General features: G+C 32.2%; 1 protein-coding gene across 1 annotated transcript in view; it reads left to right on the forward strand.

Moving 5' to 3' along the window:
• LOC144847948 (dnaJ homolog subfamily C member 13-like) overlaps positions 1-19060 on the forward strand; it is a 48027-nt gene that overhangs the window by 5859 nt on the left and 23108 nt on the right. Inside the window, exons 10-27 of the mRNA XM_078704559.1 lie at positions 1251-1342; positions 1640-1806; positions 2255-2334; positions 2607-2673; positions 3036-3141; positions 3253-3352; positions 3924-4031; positions 4453-4608; positions 5376-5432; positions 5590-5711; positions 5956-6031; positions 8274-8369; positions 8892-8996; positions 11340-11410; positions 11756-11801; positions 17664-17878; positions 18253-18412; positions 18822-18986. Of these exons, the coding sequence (XP_078560685.1) occupies positions 1251-1342; positions 1640-1806; positions 2255-2334; positions 2607-2673; positions 3036-3141; positions 3253-3352; positions 3924-4031; positions 4453-4608; positions 5376-5432; positions 5590-5711; positions 5956-6031; positions 8274-8369; positions 8892-8996; positions 11340-11410; positions 11756-11801; positions 17664-17878; positions 18253-18412; positions 18822-18986 (1989 nt within the window). The remainder of the gene's footprint in view (positions 1-1250; positions 1343-1639; positions 1807-2254; positions 2335-2606; positions 2674-3035; positions 3142-3252; positions 3353-3923; positions 4032-4452; positions 4609-5375; positions 5433-5589; positions 5712-5955; positions 6032-8273; positions 8370-8891; positions 8997-11339; positions 11411-11755; positions 11802-17663; positions 17879-18252; positions 18413-18821; positions 18987-19060) is intronic.

Raw genomic sequence — 19060 nt, forward strand, 5'->3', positions numbered from 1 at the left:
CCCGATTTCTGTTTTACAATCTTTCTTTAATAATATCATCATATTTGATTCACTTTTCAACTCGAAATTGCGTTATACAAGCACGTCAAAAGTGACAGGCTACGCACGTATAAGTTAACAAAATAGTGAAAATATACTAAATTTTAAAATTAATATATATCGTCAGAATGCTGGGGAACACCTATTTTTTATTTCATTTTCTTGAAGTGTATGTATCATATGTATGATTTATTATCAAATTAAGAGAACAAAAGTTGATTAAGTCATCATTAATTGCATATTGAATTAAAAAAAATTAATTTCGACAATCAAACAAATTTTGACATTTTCTTAGGCCGAAATAACAAACTTAACATTAACTTTCTTTCTTAAGAATTTCATATATTAAAGTTAAAAGTATATAGTTTGACAGTGCATCATTTTTTAAAATTTTTAAAGATGTCATCATAGTAATAAATTATAATTCATTGCGGTATGTAATAATCTATCTGCACCAAAGTGGCTACTGAATAGTAAATACACGGAGGAATCATTCTACATGTTTTAGTAAGTTGCGTATGGCTCGGTGGTCTGTGCTCGTGTCTATAGCATTCAAGGTACCGAGATCGAGCCTCACTTTGGGTAACGAAACGAAATAAGATTTTTTTTTATTATTTGTATTGTTTGTTCAATTTTATTTCTTAGTGTATAGATTATACACATGATTTATAATGAAATCTAGATAAAAAGAAACTTAGGTCTTTATTATTATGTAACAAATGTGGTTTATGACATTATACGCAGAGGGATCTTTGATCGGATTGCGATACCGGCTATTGTATTTGCGTTAGTAAGATCCTAGCATATATTATAAATAATTAAAGATTCTGAGAAAATCAATCAATCAATATATCTTTTACAAATCAATTATCTTTATTTTAATCAATGCATATAACCTATAATTCGTCATAGTGACGAATTAAATCTAGTTCATATTCTTTCTGTAAGTATTTGACTCTCTGCTGTTGGATTTGACTTGAAATAAAGAAAATGAAAAAATAATAAAATATGCTATAAAGATGAGCTATACTGTGGCATAGTGTTTCAGCATTTTCTTATCAGCCTTCCATTCCTAAGGTCCTGGGTTCAAATCCTCAGTATTAGGATTTTTCTTATGTGCGATTGAAAATTTGATACGCTGTTGGATTTTTCATATCAAGAATGAGCGAACAAACATATTTATCAGTCTATCTATCTATTTTTATGTTTAGGTATTTGCATTAGTACGAAGTCAGGAAAGCCCTCAAATATTCTTCATAGAGTTTGTCAAAGGTTATCAGAGGAAATTTTCATCAACAGACAGGTATGATTACATAGATTTTGTATTTATGACTTGCACTGCTATTTTGATTTAGGTCTAAGCTATCCCTAGGCAAGAGAATGTATTATGCCTTGGCTATGCCTAGACTAGACTAGAGGTTCTCTTAATGTGTTGGATATGCCTTTCTGCTGTATAGACTTATGTCTTTTATAGGTTTAAATCGTGAGTACCATATGGTCTCTCCCTATTTTTCAACAGGTTTTCTTTATCTTGATCGTTATTATTAACTCCTGTCCACAAAGTTAATCTTATTATTTTTATATATTTCTCATGTAACAGGGACAACTTAATAGCTAGTGTGCTAGATGGCGTGAGAGCAAGTGGCAATCGGGATGCTCATGTCAAGATGACGTTCTCAAATCGGGGTCTTCGTCACGCGCCATACTACGTACCAGTAGACGAGGAAGTGGAAGCCCATCATTTGAAGTTTCTCGCATCACCTCCAAGTTAGTGTCTAATACATACTTTTATTTTAACATCAGTTCATTCAATTTTCACAAAAACAGTAGAAATAAGAAACAATAATAACTGAATGAACTGAAGATATCCAAAGAAAGTTTAATCAAAAACTTATTTTCATTGGGGTCCTTAAATACAAAAAGAAAATAACAACTTTGTTACTCTCCACTTAAAATTCTTTGGGCCACTGTAGTAGCTTTAGGATTGTTTTTAACTAAGAACTTAGTGTGTTGAGTTTCAATTGGAGCAGTATTTAATTAATCATTAATTTTAGTAGTCTATGATTCAATAGAACGGCCTCTAAAATAAACACAATAACATTTTTAAATATTTTATAAATAGATTTATATATAAATACAGGTGGTCCAAGCCATACTCTGTTTTTTTGGGGTTTTTTTTACTTATTTTTTATTCAATATATTTTGTTGATTGTAGGTATCAGCTTTGCAGATGCCGTTGTTCGTTTCAACAGCAATGTATCATATAGTGGTCTACTCCATGCTGTCACGCAAGATGTAAGCAATTTCATTTTGTCTATAGAATGATTTTATAGATTTGTAAAATCAAGCAACGCTTTTATTTCTTGTTTTACAGTAACACTACCTTCCCATACTATTCCACTTGATTCTTAAAAGTGCATGTAATCCAGATGTGTACATAGGACCTCCAGTAAGACTAGTTCTACCACCAGAACTATCGTCGAGGAGAGCCTTGAAGTCTCTGTTAATGATTATGACCCTGTTAGTGAGAGTTCTTAGATAACCTTTTGTATATACATTGCTTACAGGGATTTTTTACAGACAACAAGGAGAAGATGATTAATGTTGCATTGCTAGCATTGTTGGCAAAGGAAGGTAACAAATAACATTGTTTATGTTCTGTATTGTTCAAAGAATTGTGATAATGAAGGGCTCTTTTCCAAACTGGTATCGCAGCGCTTAGAAGGCGAAATTTGAAAACAGATTTAAAAACTGTCTGAAAAGGTGACCAAAGGCCAAACCTTTTAGCTTGATTAATACAAATATTTACAAAATTCTAAATGCTAAAGACCTCCTAATTGTAAGAACATTTCACTGTGTTTTTTAAAAACAGTATTTTGTGTAGAAATTGTATTTAAATGTTTCTGAAATGGAAGTCTTTGAAGTGGTGTCCTCACAGGGCGATTCAACTGTAATTGATTGTTATATTATATATATATATATCAATTTGTTTATAGGTGATCAGAATACTATATCTGCTGTTGAGTTAGAAAGCCAGTTTCAAGCTTTACGTCGGCTAGTAGCCTCTAAGGCCGGATTCGGTGCATTTACACAAATTCCAAAGTGAGTCTAAATCTAGTATTGATACTTTATTTTCTCATTCATATTTTTTTATTTAATAAAGTAAAGGAACTGGTAATCTAGTTTTTTGAGATACGTGTAAATTCTTTTCAGATTCCGTGAAAAAGTAGGCATTAAAGTTGTAAAAGCGTTAAAACGGCAGGATGATGGTGTGACGCATGCAGCTATTGATATGTTATCAGCACTTATGCAGGTACGTTTATGTATTTTATTTTTTGTATAGTTGATAACTATAGTAATGATAACAACAATTTTAATGTAAATATGTATATGTTTGTATGATGTAGTATGTTTAAGCAGATATTAGCCCTTGATGGCATTTGCAGCAATAAAGAAATTGAATTGAATTGACTGTGCGTCTAATGCCACAGACAACAGTGCTGATTAGTGGAGTCTGTTAGGGCTGAAATAAGGGTGTTTGGTTCAGTTTCTTCCAAATGATGGGTGCCAAGCAAAATGACCCCTTGGGTTACCTAATTTGCATAATGTAAAATGCCAGCCATTTTCGCTTAAACACTCTATATCTCTGAAACAACTGGTCATTGAGAGTTGATTTTTAGCTCCAAATGTTCAGAACATAAACATTCCTATTTACTATGTAGATAGAAGATACTAATTTACATTCTCAACTTTATTTCCTTTTTTTGGAATTCATCGTGTACAGCAAACCTTTACGTTATTATAATCGTATAAAATCAGAAAACCTCTACCCTTTGCAGTGTACAATGTTATATTTCTTTATGTTTCTTTATGTATATTTACAGCCTATGCATGATGATTATGATCTTCGCCAAGAGCAGTTGAACAAAACTTCACTTCTTTCATCTAAAAAGTTTCTAGAAAGCCTTCTAGACCTGTTCAGTACTCATGTGGTATGTACCAAAACAAATTTTCTTTAAAGATTTATTGTCCCCCTGAAAAAATGATTGCTGAATATTTATATTATATATATATAAAATGACATATTCAAAGTTATTTTTTTCATCTTTATTTTTCACGTTTTGGGGACTATACTGTGTACAAACTATCATTACAAGACAACACTATTAGACTGTATAGTTATGTAATGGTATTTTAGCTTGGAAAATAACATGCTAGATTTCTTACCAATCTCATAAGGTCATGGGTTCAATCCTGACATACGATTTATCCAACAAGGATTTCTGCTTTAATTTGATTCTATCATGAATTTGTTTTCCAATTTTTTTTTCCACTATTATGACTTTTATGATAAAAAACGATATGGTTTTGAATTGTTGTTATAAACATATGTGTTATATTATTTGTACACAGGTTCGTGGCACTGGAGCCTTGGTTATCACATCATTGCTCGACTTTTTAACCTTTGCTCTTTGTGCGCCGTACAGCGAGACAACAGACGGGAATCTTTTTGATTCGCTGTTGGAACAAGTGGCAGGAAAGGGCAGAGTTCTTTACAAGCTGTTTCAGGTTTATATAGCATTCTACACTATCAAATTTGTGACAAAAAAAATATGATGTGCCCATATGGACATAATGTCATATCACTACCATATTTGTGCGTATCACTACCATATTTAGGCACATCACACTTTTTTGTCAAACTAGTTTGATATTGTATTCAGAGCTTATATTTTTATTTCATTGGTTTTTTTTAATCATTTTATGGGCACCAGTTTATCTTTGGAGGAGAGTCTGTCCCTCTTTCTGACAAATTGTATAATGTCTTGTTTTATTTTTGCTGGTAAATAGTTTTAGATAAGTTTTTTTTTCTTGTTTTTTAACATTTTCCATTTTGTTTGTGGACCGATTCAAATGAATGATCAACAAATGAATATCTCCTCATCTGTACTAGCAAAATTAAATTGACATTAGTAAATAGCATTTATTCTGCATTGAAGTGTACAGAAAATTGAATTGATTGAAACCAAATTTAGCCTGCCAATATTTTCATTAATATTGACTTTATTGATCAAGGTGAGTCCTGTGTTCATTTTGAACGTAAGGGAATGAGCAGTTAGGAGCTCATTGTACTCGGCCTTGGCATTATGTGGTAGGATGACCAGTTCCTTTCCACGCTGCCTTTTTCTCCCTAGTATTTTCAACCAGGTACTCATTTACAGCTGAGTGGACTGGAACCTCTGTATGACAGTCAAGTGTCCTAACGACTCGGCTACCCAACTCCTTAATTCACTTGAAATGTGTAATTATGATATTATTTAACATTTCTCTTACAGCATCCCTCTATGACAGTTGTGAAAGGAGCTGGGCTGGTTATGAAAGCCATCATCGAGGTAAGTTTCTTCATTTCAATAGAATAAATCTAAACTTAAAACTAATATTTTGGCTTGATTCAACTTTGGTTTAAACAAAACTTTTTGGAATGAGGTAAATTGCATAATATAGGCCCTTGAAGGGAGTTAATTGATTATTAATTATCATAATTATTAGGAGGGAGATGCCGAGATTGCTGCCAAGATGCAAGACCTTGCGTTAGCAGAGGGCGCACTTCCAAGACACCTTCATACGTCTATGTTCACAACTAGTTCAGATGGAAGAATGTTAACAAATAGGCAAGTACCGGTGCTGTGATTGTAAATTCTGTTATTTTTTGTATTACAGTATTAACTTTATTTTTTTTAAATTGTTTTTTTTTTAAATTTCAATTCGCAATCAACAGCAGGGAGCCCGCCATTTACAGACTGGAATACATAAAAAAACAAGACAAAAGAACATCAACAAGGTCCACAAGAACCAAATTTCATTATTTTGACTATATTTTTTACTATAAATTTTTTAATTGTTGTTATACTTTAGGCAATTAAGTCGTCATTTGGTTGCTCTCTGGGTTACAGGACATCCAACAGCGATGGCGCTTCTTAAACGAATTCTAGTAAGTCGATTCTTTGTTGTCATGAACAAGAAATAGACGATCATGAAATAGAGGCTAGGCCAAGGCCTAAACCATTCTTTCTAACGGCAGGCTCTAATTTTAGACGTGGAGTAAATTATAACAATTATAGGCAGCGCACACTAAAGCTCTGTATACACTATCAAACTTTATGTGACAAAAAAATGTGATGTGCCCATATGTGACCCGATCTCGCAAAACCCTCTCTTTGTCGGCAATTCAAAATTCACGTAATCAGTCAAAATACGTCCAAATCGACTACCCTGGCAGATTACATGCTTTTGCATTTTCGAAATATTTCACTATTTAAGAATACGTCTACCTGATTTAAACTCCCGAAATTTAATTAAAATTATGAAAAAAGAGAGTTTTAAAAACATGTATTTTCCTCAAGCCTAACAATTTATTCACGATCTACGCTAAAATTTTGCGTAAATTCAGTTGAAAGTTTCCGAGTTTGACGACATTTTGATCGCCAGTTCGCTGCACAATGTTGAAAGGTCACACATCAAAATAAAGCTCATCCATTTGACATTCCAAATATGGAAGTTTTAGGGCGGAGTTTAAAGAAGGAACCAATGAAAACGTTGATTTACTCTGACATAATTTCAGAAAATTCGGTTCTTCGAAGTTTCTGAAACAGCGAACTGCGTGTGTTGCTATGGCGCATCATCGCAATAACAAACGTTATTGGTCAACGCGCTAGATGTTATACGCTCTACGCGCGGAAATAAAAAGTTGTTTACACTTTTGTGAGGTTATTTTCATTTTACACACAGCATGTCGTAAATTGGAATAAAAACGATTTTAATATTCAAAGTAATTTGTTCGGCGTGTTCTGCAATAGCAAATAGTATTTGTTTTTTCCATAGTAAAATAGACAAGTCAAAAACAATTCACGTCATAAATTCAATTGTATTTTCTATATTTTTTTGGGCTAGGCCTTAATTTTATTATGGTTGTAGGCCTACTACTACTGGGCCTAGCTTTATTGTCAATAAATAGTTTTCTTTATACATTTTATATATCCAATCGGCTCTTAATTATTTATTTAATTTATTGTCCAGTCCTTTCATCTTAAATGTTTTTTAAACTCATTGGATTCAAGTCCAAACATTACAGCGAATCTTCCACGTTATAAAAAAAAACAAATGTATTAAATCGTCAATACAATGTTAGTAGCTAGCAAGCTGTGACTCTGCAAGGCGCCAAACTTGTCTAGGCTAGTTTACTACTAACGCCAGCCCCAATGTCGATGCACCGCTGCCATACACGGCCTGATGAACACCCATGGCATCAGTGACATTAGGTCTTACAGGCGATGACGGCAAAAATCTGAATAGGCCTAGCTAGGCCTGCTTGGTTTTTCGCTGTTGATATCGTAAACACCCCCGAAACCAGTTAAAATAAGCTTGAGTTATAATGCTGCTTTTCAATAGTGCAAAATAGTTAATTCGAGTGACTAAATAGGTTAAAACAGCGTCTGAAATCAGTCAAATTGACTATGATGTGCACGCTGCTATTATATCGCACACACTTCCTGGTATGACGTCATTGTGCCTTAGACCAAAATACCGCGTTGCTACGGAGTGAGTTTTCAGCGCGTATCAAAAAGAATTTCATTGCAAACTTCAAACGCGATTTTCTCGTAAACTAATTGAATGATTTGTAAGTTTTTAAAATGTAATAACTTTTTAAATATTTACTCAATTTTTATGAAATAAACACCACTACAAAGCTTATGATTCAAATAATCCAAATATATAAAAAAATACAAAATGAATATTTCCGACAAAAGTAGGGTTTTGCCAGATCGGGTCACATATATGAACATGATAATGTCACATGAATTATCACATTTGGTCATATCACTACCATATTTGGGCACATCATCCTTTTTTTATCAAACTAGTTTAATAGTGTAGACAGAGCTTAATGGTTGATTTTCGAACACAATTAGTCCACAGCCTAGCATTGTGTTATCAAACGCTTATTGTAACCAGAATAAACATGCATAACAAATTTAAACTTGCATATATAACAAATTTCAACTTGCATATAACAAAGTTGCACTCGCATATAATAAAAATATACTGTTGATATAATTGCTCATTCGAGCAGTTTAAATGAATATCATGTGACCCACAATTCTCCAATCAAGCGACAAGGATCTACTCAGGTGTGTTATACTACAAATTAATTTACTTTATTTGGGTTTTTCCAGCCTACTGGTCTTCTTGGTTACCTAGACTGCAACGACAAGGTTCCAGATAAAGAGCGTGACCTTATTAATGTTAGAGATAATCTCAAAATGGCACAGGTATAAGTATTATCGTAACTACTATTTAAAATTAAAAAAGGGGGAAAGTATGTAGAGGAGATATTGAGAGAATTCAGAAGGTTAGGGTCCCATACCGTAACTCTTTGGTCTGCAAAAGTAATCCCATTAGGCTTCTTTTCGAGAATATCAAAGGAACAAGGTGTTTTAATGCCAGATAACTTGTGATGCAGATACAATATATGATCGAGTTTATATCGTACATTTCTTTTGCAGTTTAATTATTGTAAACTAGGTAATGTCTCAAAAATCCTATTGTAGTAGCAATTCACAAAATTTACAGCATTCATTTCGAAAAGAAGCCCCTTTAGTTTTCAAAAGTAATCTCGAAAAGAAGCCCATCTCAAAATAAAGCCCATCTTGAAAAGAAGCCCGCCCAAGAGTACTAAAAAAAGAAGCCTATAGACTTCATTTTGAGGTTTTACGGTATATAGATTATTCCTAATATTCTTAATAAATTAATCGTTCAGTCAAATGTTAAAGTTGTAAAATGTTTATTTACAGGACCAGTCAAAGAAGCCAGGTGTTGCACGTCTACAGTGGCAGCAAGTAGAGAACATGTTGCTTCACTGGAAACAACGTGTAGGCCTAGAAAGGAAAAAGATGGACGTACGTATTACATAATTATTGTATAATTACATACAACTTGGTTTGGCTGCTTTGGCTTCATACATTTTACACTCTTAAGCTCTGTCTAAACTATCAAACTTTATGTAACAAAAAAATGTGATGTGCATATATGGACATGGTGATGTCATATCACTACCATATTTGGGCATATCACCACCATATTTTGTTTATCAAACTAGCGTGATAGTGTAGACAGAGCTTTACTCTGAATATGAAAATGGCTTTACAATGACCAGGTTTTTTTAATGTGAACCAATACTATTTGAATATAAACATTATTTAGGTGTGAACTAGGAATATCTTGATTCGAAGCAATAAACATTGCCACTCTGCCATAAATTAATATCAAACTTGAATGCGTTCTTCATTATGTCTTCTTTATGTTAATAAATTGTTGGGGGGTTTTAGCGCTTTTGCCATGGTTACATAAAAGCATTCATTTTTTTCCTCAAAATATTATTTGGCCTGTTGTGGTATTTTATATTTTATAACAAAAGTGCATTGTGAATTTATAATATTGCATTATGAATGAGAATAATTTGCATTTCAAAGTTTTTATATCCTACTGCATTGTGGTATTTATATTTATTTTAATATGTTTTTATTATATAATTATACTTTGGAAACCCGAACGTTTTTTAAAGTGATATATATCAGCTGTCATTAAACTCATGTAAGTTCGGCAACATTATTTAGACATCACCATAAACACTTTGGTGTCAGTCAACGACTTATGAAAGTTGGCAAAGCTCTCGAAAAAATCCGTAAAAGCAGCAGCTGATATAAATTACTTTAAAAATAATTATATTCATTTATATACATAAAGAATATTAGAATTTTACTTCATTTTTTACGTGCATTAATTTTTTACAAATTTTATTTCATTCATATTTTATTATTTTCTTAAATCTATTGCGTCTACATATTTGTTTCCAACATTTTGCTACATCAACTCAAAATCACAATTCATTTGGAAACAATTTCAAACAATTAAACTTCAGAATTGTACAATAGAATGCATGTCATATTTTATTTACATTGTTTGTCATTGTTTTTCTTTCCTTATGCAAATTTACCAGGAAAAGGAAGTAAGTATGCATGCAAAGACATTGTTTATTATATAATATATATAATATATAATGGTATATTAACTTGTTAACACACTCACACACAATAGGATTTGAAATGCATTGTTGACCTGCTTTGTTGTATATTTGTAATCAGTGGATTTGTTAGATGGTTACTGCACATGTGCAGTCATAAAATAAGTAGAAATAGTACAGTTAGTAACTTAATCTCTTGATTCAATTGAGAGAGGGTAAATTTCTGCACATTTTGGAGAGTTGAACATAGGATTAATATTAGGAGGCTTTCGATTTGAACGACCAATGACCTTGATGATGAGTCTGCTAGTTGGTCATCACAAATAAAAAAATCCCAAAACTAAATGCAGCCAGTTCCTATCTTGCTTATTACAAGTTTAGAACACTTTTAGAGTATTGATATAAAGTTTGCGGTACACTACGTATAGTTCTGAAAAGAACTGTTGAGTTTCTTGACGTTTTGATCAATATGCTTTGATCGTCCTCAACATTTGACTTCGCCAGACAATTTTATATTCTACTATCATTTTTGTCGTCTGATTTGTTCAGTGTAATGTTTTGTACATTTGTGATTTAAATACTCAACATAAAGCAAAATGTACTAAAAGAAAAATTATTATTATTAGACTCAAAACAATGATCTATACAAATCATATTGTGTTTAGCGTAGGGTGCACACGCAATTCCAAGCACAAAAAGATATGAAAATTTGCCTGAACTACCCAAATTTGATTTTGGGCCCTTTCAGGCCCTGTGGAACATTTAACAAATTTCAAGTTTTAAACTTGTTCAGCAAAAGTCATAAACTTTGAATGAACCTTGAATGTCAACCTTTAATTTTAGCTAATTTACTTCTAGTGCAGAATTCCCCTTTTCTGGTTTTCTACTAAGTTAAAGATATAAAACAGCAGTGTATATCTTTTTTTATGGATTAAATGTTTTAACATATGGTATGCTACTAATATTAATCCATTCTCACTGCTAGGCTTATAATATATACCATGGGCTGTGGAGGCAGTCACGGCTAATATATCGTTACCTTGATCTTTAACATCCACTGCTAGGCTAATCATTTCTACTGATGATGCACTCACTTGTAGATTGATACATCACCACCTCTCTGACCCACCTGCTTTAAAGCTAATCCATACACAACAAGCTAAAGCACCCTACTGCTAGGCTAACTTTTTTTATTACATGTTTTTATATATATTTTCAGAAACCTATAGTACTAAGAAAAAGAAGGCAAAGAATCAAAAGTGAGGCAAATTGGTTGTATTTCTACTACATGTAAGTACATAATATAAATAAATGAAACAACAACAAATATACAAAAACAGGAAAGAAGTAAATAAAAATTATATTTAAATTCAAAGATAGAAAACATAAAAACAATATCATTTCACTATTGTCATATTCTTTCAATGTTTTAAAATATTATAAACATACATACAATAAGGTACAATTAATGAATGAGTGGAATGGAAAGAATATTTTCATGATTTGAAAAATGGACTGGTCTATTCAACTAGGCATGAGGATGGATCCAAATAATACACATGGCATATGATTAACCAATCAAATGGTAAGGATACACTCGATATAATATGAGGATTGTACGTTTTCTTTTTTCAGGTTTAACAAAGATCATGCAAAACCAAATCTTATATGGAATTTTAAAGTAAGTTGAACGTGTTGCTGGCAGAGAAAAGAACAGATATATATATAAGAAGTCAAGTAACTAAAAATGTGTTAAATATACTGTATAATATCTTTTGATGCAATTTTGCTTATAAAATTGAAACTTCTTCCCCTTTTTGCTCACCCATATTTAGGGAACACCCTGGGGGACAATTTCCTGTGAAAAGAACAAGGCCCAATATATTTGTTAACGCTACAGCCTTATAATCAGTTACAGTGAATCAGAATCTGCTTAAAAGAATGTAGATAAAAAATATAAATACACTTAAAAGTAAGCAAGTAAACCTTATAATATGTTAACATTGAGTATGCGAAAGTCGCAAACAGTATGCGATAAAAACATCTGTAAACCCATCAATTTAAAGGAGTTATTATTACTTTTTATGTGATTTTTTTTCATAAAAGTACTAATTCTAAGGTTTGGTATTCAGGATAAAGTTGGTTAACAAATTTGGAGTTAAAATACAAGGCAGGTGCGACATGGAACTAGCGGGCCTAGGCTACATCAATTTCTGCCTTGCGCATAAATGTTTGACTTGCCTCGTGTGCCTTGCGTGCCTCGCACTATGTTATTTGGGACAGGACGGTGCTCATGAATAATTTATGAATAAGCTTTAAGAAAGTGGGCGGAGCTTAGCACAAAATTCCGTCTTAACTTTTTGAGGACGATAAAGTTGCCATTTTCACGTTTACGAACGACTAGAAATAATATATATAACCTTAAATATACTGTTCAAATTACACTTAAACGTGGAATTTTCAAACTCTAAATAATATTGAACTTCTAATTTAATTGTTTAACGATATAACATTTTTATTGGGTTAAAATGGCTGTGTTTGAATTCGAGACCCTATCTAGGAAGGCTATGCCTATGCTGTATCACCAGAGCTAAGCGATCCAGAAGGGCCTCATGCCACGAGACAGGGGAGGGAGAGATATACTGCCGGTTGTCGTATTCGCTCAAGGGTGCGTAACCAATAAAACAGCTATGTCGACTGTATAGGATTTTACGCTCTAGCAAACAGGATATTCGTCGTCGTCCTCCCCCTAACTGTTTTTCGTAAAGTCCCAATTACCCGATTATGACAGGTAGCATCAGGTTCGGCGATGGTGTGATATTTCGTTGGCTTCACATACAATGTAAGTAGATGGATAAATGAGGAAAGTACAAGTAGATTAAATTCTCATGAGCCTGTATGACTCTTTTATTCATGAGGTATACTATCGACAAGATACAATACAAGTAATAATATGGGATGGATGCTCCAAAGTAACTTTACGTCTCACTCGCTTGAAATCAAAACGAAGAGTGGCAGAGCAAAGATTGTATAGTGCCGCTATATCAAAGATTGTATAGGCCGCTATACAATCTTTGGCCAAAGGTTACTGTATCAAAGATTATATAGCGCAGTTACGTTGCGCAAGATAGATAACTGTTGCTAGGTCCTATTCTACAGTTATTCACTATGACCAAAAACCAAAAAAAAACATTTTCCACCAAAAAAATGTAATTTAAAGCAAAATATACCTAAATTGTCTGGAAGACAATGGTTTTTGGTTGAAATTAACCATTTCTTTTGTCTTTTTATAAGTGAAATAATTATTTTTGATGATTTTTTTCCTACAGAAGTGAATAACTTTATTAAAACTGTGAAATTGCCTATTCAAAATCTGATTTTATTAATCTTTATTTTTTCATGTTTTTGGGGGACAATACATCTTTAAACGATTTTATAAACGATTATTTTATTACAAAATATTATTAGTAATTACAATTTAATTATCTTTCAGTTACAGTACTTTAAAAATTGTGTAAATTTACCACAATCATCTGGGTGTTTTGTCCGCCCAAATGGCATTCAAGTTATCTATCTTGTGCCGCCTAGTGGTACTATAAAATCTTTGCCTGAATATATTGTTTACTGAACCACAATTTAACCCATAGTTAAATTATACGCAGAGTAAAATAGCCAATCACAACATACGTGGCCTGCTACATTATAGCAATACAGTAGGTAGGAAATAAATGATTTGGGCTATACCAATTTCCGTAAATTTTCAGTAACTTAGGGGTTATTAGTTTACAATACGTCGCAAAACGTGTTACACAGATTATCGTCCCAGGGCCATGCGTTCCATGGTGGTAACTTGTCATCCTCTGCGTGATTTCGCAGCAAAGTCCTCAGATGGATCTTACTCTTACACGGACAAATGCTATTCGAGAACAATTCCATATAAATGTACTTTGATTCTCCAATATCAATCTATAAAGTAAGTAAATGAAAGCATAAAAATTAATTGTGTAGGCCTATTTTCTCATTCGTTTGTATACGTGTATTTGAAGGAAACAAATATTATTTGAAAGAAATGATAAACTAAACTGGTCCTGTTTAAAAAGCTTTTTAGTTATAGTTATGTTATGTTAATACAATCAAAGACATATTATAAGGCTTTCTGTATACCTTGACACAAAAATTTGTCACCTCTGGTTTAGTAGGAGAGATTTGTTTGACCCAAAACTTAGTTGCAATGAAAGTTGAATATTTCGTTTTTGCTAATGTTTCAAATTCATCCTTTAGCTAAACAATGTAGATAAAAAAACAAACATTATACTAAATCATTTATTTAATGTAAGGGTGTGTGGCGCAGTGTGTTAGACGTTGGACTACTGATCATGAGATCACGGTTCGAATCCAACTCTGCTACATTGCTTGTATCCTCAGGCAAGATACTTTACTTACATTTGCCTCTCTCCACCCAGGTGTATAAATGGGTACCTGGTTAGATCAAGACACAACTTTGCGCTGATTACTAGCTGCATTATGGGAGTATGTTTCCATACGTCTTTGATGCAATAAAAAACCGGGGTAATAATGTTCAGCGCTTAAAGGTTTCACAACATTAGGCGCTAATTTTTATTATTATTAACCAATTATTGTGAGGATTGATTTATATTCGTTTAATAAATTCTACCAAATCATCCTGCCTGGCCTTAGGTTTTAGGAGAATTAACAATAAATACAATATATACAATTTGAAAAAAAATGAAAATGCTGCAATTGATATCAAAGGCTGGATCTCAATGGCACTATGTAATAATCAAAAATAAGTTGATATAAAGTTTGCGGTACACCACTGAATAAAACTGTTGAGTTTCTCGACGTTTGATCAAAGTAGGCCTACTTCGTCGAATGAGCTGATCGAAGTAAATAGAATTGATTTCGCCATGCAAACCTTCCAACAATTAAGCTTAGACCTAAGTAAAAAGCTAAATTAAAACAATGATTAAGTAAAAACAGCGCTAACATTTTTCGGAAACGACAGTGTCGATGTACTATACTACAATATAAGAACAATAAATAGAAAATATATCTTAATGGAGATAAAAATTAAAATATGCAAAAAGCTAAATAAAAACGCTTAAAATTACAGCCAGAAAGAATTGCCAAGATTAAAATATGAATCCTTCCTTAGGGCGAAGTTCAGATCAGATAATCATCACCTATGTATCACACAAACTTCATTTACAGATGCACTCGATGCCTGCCCATATGCATTTTTATTTCATAAAATGTTACTATAAACCGCCCTACCTGGTTGACCATTTGTTGTACAGATTTAGTAACAGGATAACTTGGCTGGCTCCAGTCTCCCGGATATGTGAGTTTAGTGCTCATTATGCCACCAGACAAAACAAATTGTAAACTTAGTGAATTAACCCAGGACTTTATAGTTCCTGCTGTGCTATTTATTTATTTACATGTGGCATCTTAATAAATATAAATCAAATAAAACACTATACGAAGAAGTAATTTGTTTGTGTAAACAGAAGATATAAAAGCTGTTAGGAAAGTAAGTCAAACAAAGTTTTTCTAAGTAAATCTGGGTGGTGGTTATTGTTTATATTGTACTAGCAGTGACTCGTGCTCCGCACAGTCTTTTTCTGCCTTAATATGTGGTTATACTTTGCATGGGCAATATGAAATGTCATGGATTGTCAGACCAAGATTTGGTATTAACATAAAGCTCATGCTTTGCTCGAAATATTAATTAGTATAATCATTAAAAATTTGACTTTTTAAATGATTTTGATTATGTGATATTTTTATTGGAAATCGTAAATGCACTTTACGCTAATTGTTATATTTATAATATTGTCGAACATTATCTGGAGATAATCTTTTTATTGACCCCAATACAATATAGCCTTTATAATCATTAACAATTTTACTTCTTAATGATTTTGATCATATATGACATGTTTAATGGAAATCGTAATTGTACTTTACACTGAATTGTTATATTTATAATATTGTCGAACATTATCTGGAGATAATCTTTTTATTGACCCCAATACAATGTAGCCTTTATAATCATTAACAATTTTACTTCTTAATGATTTTGATCATATATGACATGTTTAATGGAAATCGTAATTGTACTTTACACTGAATTGTTATATTTATAATATTGTCGAACATTATCTGGAGATAATCTTTTTATTGACCCCAATACAATATAGCCCTTATAATCATTACAAATTTTACTTCTTAATGATTTTGATCATATATGACATGTTTAATGGAAATCGTAATTGTACTTTATACTGAATTGTTATATTTATAATATTGTTGAACATTATCTGAAGATAATCTTTTTATTGACCCCAATACAATATAGCCCTTATAATCATTACAAATTTTACTTCTTAATGATTTTGATCATATATGACATGTTTAATGGAAATCGTAATTGTACTTTATACTGAATTGTTATATTTATAATATTGTTGAACATTATCTGAAGATAATCTTTTTATTGACCCCAATACAATATAGCCTTTATAATCATTACAAATTTTACTTCTTAATGATTTTGATCATATATGACATGTTTAATGGAAATCGTAATTGTACTTTACACTGAATTGTTATATTTATTGTCGAAAATTATTTGAAGATACTCTTTTTATTGACCCCAATACAATATAGCCTTTATAATCATTACAAATTTTACTTTTTAATGATTTTAATCATATGATGGAATTTTGTAATTGCACTTTTCACTGAATTGTTATATTGGTATTGTTGTTAACCACTACAGGAGTGATATACCAATAATACTATTTAGGGAAGAGCTTAACATGAGAATATTAATAACCTGTCAAAAAATATGGATCTCTGTTCCCTTTATTTTCAACCAAACAGTGCAATTTAATTCAGCCTTATCCTTTGTTATCACTAAATTTACTAATCCGTCATATCACGAATAGCATCAGTAATTTTTATTCAACCAAATTGTTTTTCATCTATATTATAAAAGTTATTACGCACTACAAAATAGCAATATCATTTCTGCAAACACAATTCAGCCCTTCACGATAATGGTGGATTCCAAATCATCTTAATGGTTGCGCTATGTTGGATTTTCAGTGTATAACAAAAATGACGTGTCCAGAATCTATGAATATTCATCTTTAGTGTGGTGGGACGCAATCTTTTGTATGTACACTACCGTATCGATAATGATTAATTTAAAGCATGACCTCACCAAAAATACGACCAAAATATGGCCTCTACGCTCCTAGCAGTTGACTAAGTAAATGCTTTAAAACAAAATTTGACGTCGTGTTTTTTTTCTCTGATTTAGTTGAAGTATATCATAACATGCACTATTATTTAAGCTTTAGTGTAGTGTGAGGCAATTTTTAATCGGAGTAGTAGTTCATGAGTTATGGCAATGTAAAGACAAATGACTACGGGCGCACAGTCGGCCAAAAGTCCAAAATTGTAAATGTGGAAATCCAAACTTTTTAATATTCTATACTTTCTCATCAAATAGACACGTGAAGAATTACGTGAGGCATTAGAAAATGAAATAAGGGCTTTCAATGTGGATCGTGAACTTGGTGCCAGTCACGTCATATCATGGAATCATGTCGAGTTTGAAGTACGCTACGAATGCTTGGCGGAAGAAATCAAAATCGGTGATTATTACCTACGACTTCTACTTGAGGAAGATGACAGTAATGAAGAGACTAGCGCCATCAAGAAATCGTATGTGAATTAAGTTTTATGCGATAAAAATATTACATTTTTCTTTTCTAATGTCTGTACTCTGTTCAGTGAAAAAAGTTTTTCTCCCCTTCACAAATCTCAGCAAGAAATTATATTATGTTAAAATTATAGTAAAATGTTAAATACATGATCTACAAGCTTAGCAATACAGATTAAATCATAATATACCGTAAAACCTAGAAAAAAAGCCCATGGGCTTTTTTTAAAGTACTCAAGAGTGGTCTTCTTTTTGAGATTTTGTGACTGTGAAGTGATGCAAACAGAACAGGTACTCCTCAAACTGGTCACTTTTCCAATCTTGCTTTCGAAATAATTTGAGGTGGATAGATAATTGTTAAATCTTTTTTTTACAGGTATGAGTTCTTTAACGATCTTTATCATCGGTTTTTATTAACGAGCAAAGTGAACATGAAGTGCATGTGTCTGCACGCCATGGCGATTGTGTACGGCAAATGTTACGAGGAGATTGGCGCTTTCAATGATACCAAATACATATGTGGAATGTTGGAAAGGGTATGACAACAACAGATATGTTTGTTTATTTCTTTCTAAAATGGGTTTTCCCTGTAAATTTTCATTCATTATATAGATAATGATATAATATTACAGTATATTGAAATAAAAATAAAAATACAAGCACAAAAGTATTATAATCTTTTTTACAAGCGTTTGTATATTTGTTCAGGGAAGATTGAACACTCTTCCCTGGTTTGTTGTACTGTACAAATATTTGCAGTTCCCCTGCATCTATACAAATGGGTAGCAAAGTGACAAGAATGGTATGATAGCCAATATGGTGTAAAAATAAGTTACTAGACTCATTAAAAGAATATTTATTTTATAAAGTAGCTTATGATATAAAAATGGAAAACCTGTCAATAATAATTATTTAATAATTGAATTAAATTTCTTGTTTTTGTAGTGTACAGATCGTCAAGAAAGAGATCGTTTAATCTTCTTTTTGAACAAACTTATCTTAAGTCGACGGAACGTGAAAGAGCTCATCAATGCAAACGGCATCAAAGTGTTAGTAGACATCTTAACACTGGCACACCTTCACACTTCAAGAGCAACAGTACCTACACAGGTTAGTTGTGTGGCACCCTACTAGTTTGTCACTGCTTTGCACATTTGATAATGTGAAGCACCAAGATGAAGGCT

Source organism: Antedon bifida, chromosome 1, assembly GCF_963402885.1.
Source record: "Antedon bifida chromosome 1, ecAntBifi1.1, whole genome shotgun sequence".
In the NCBI taxonomy this organism is placed as follows: domain Eukaryota; kingdom Metazoa; phylum Echinodermata; class Crinoidea; order Comatulida; family Antedonidae; genus Antedon; species Antedon bifida.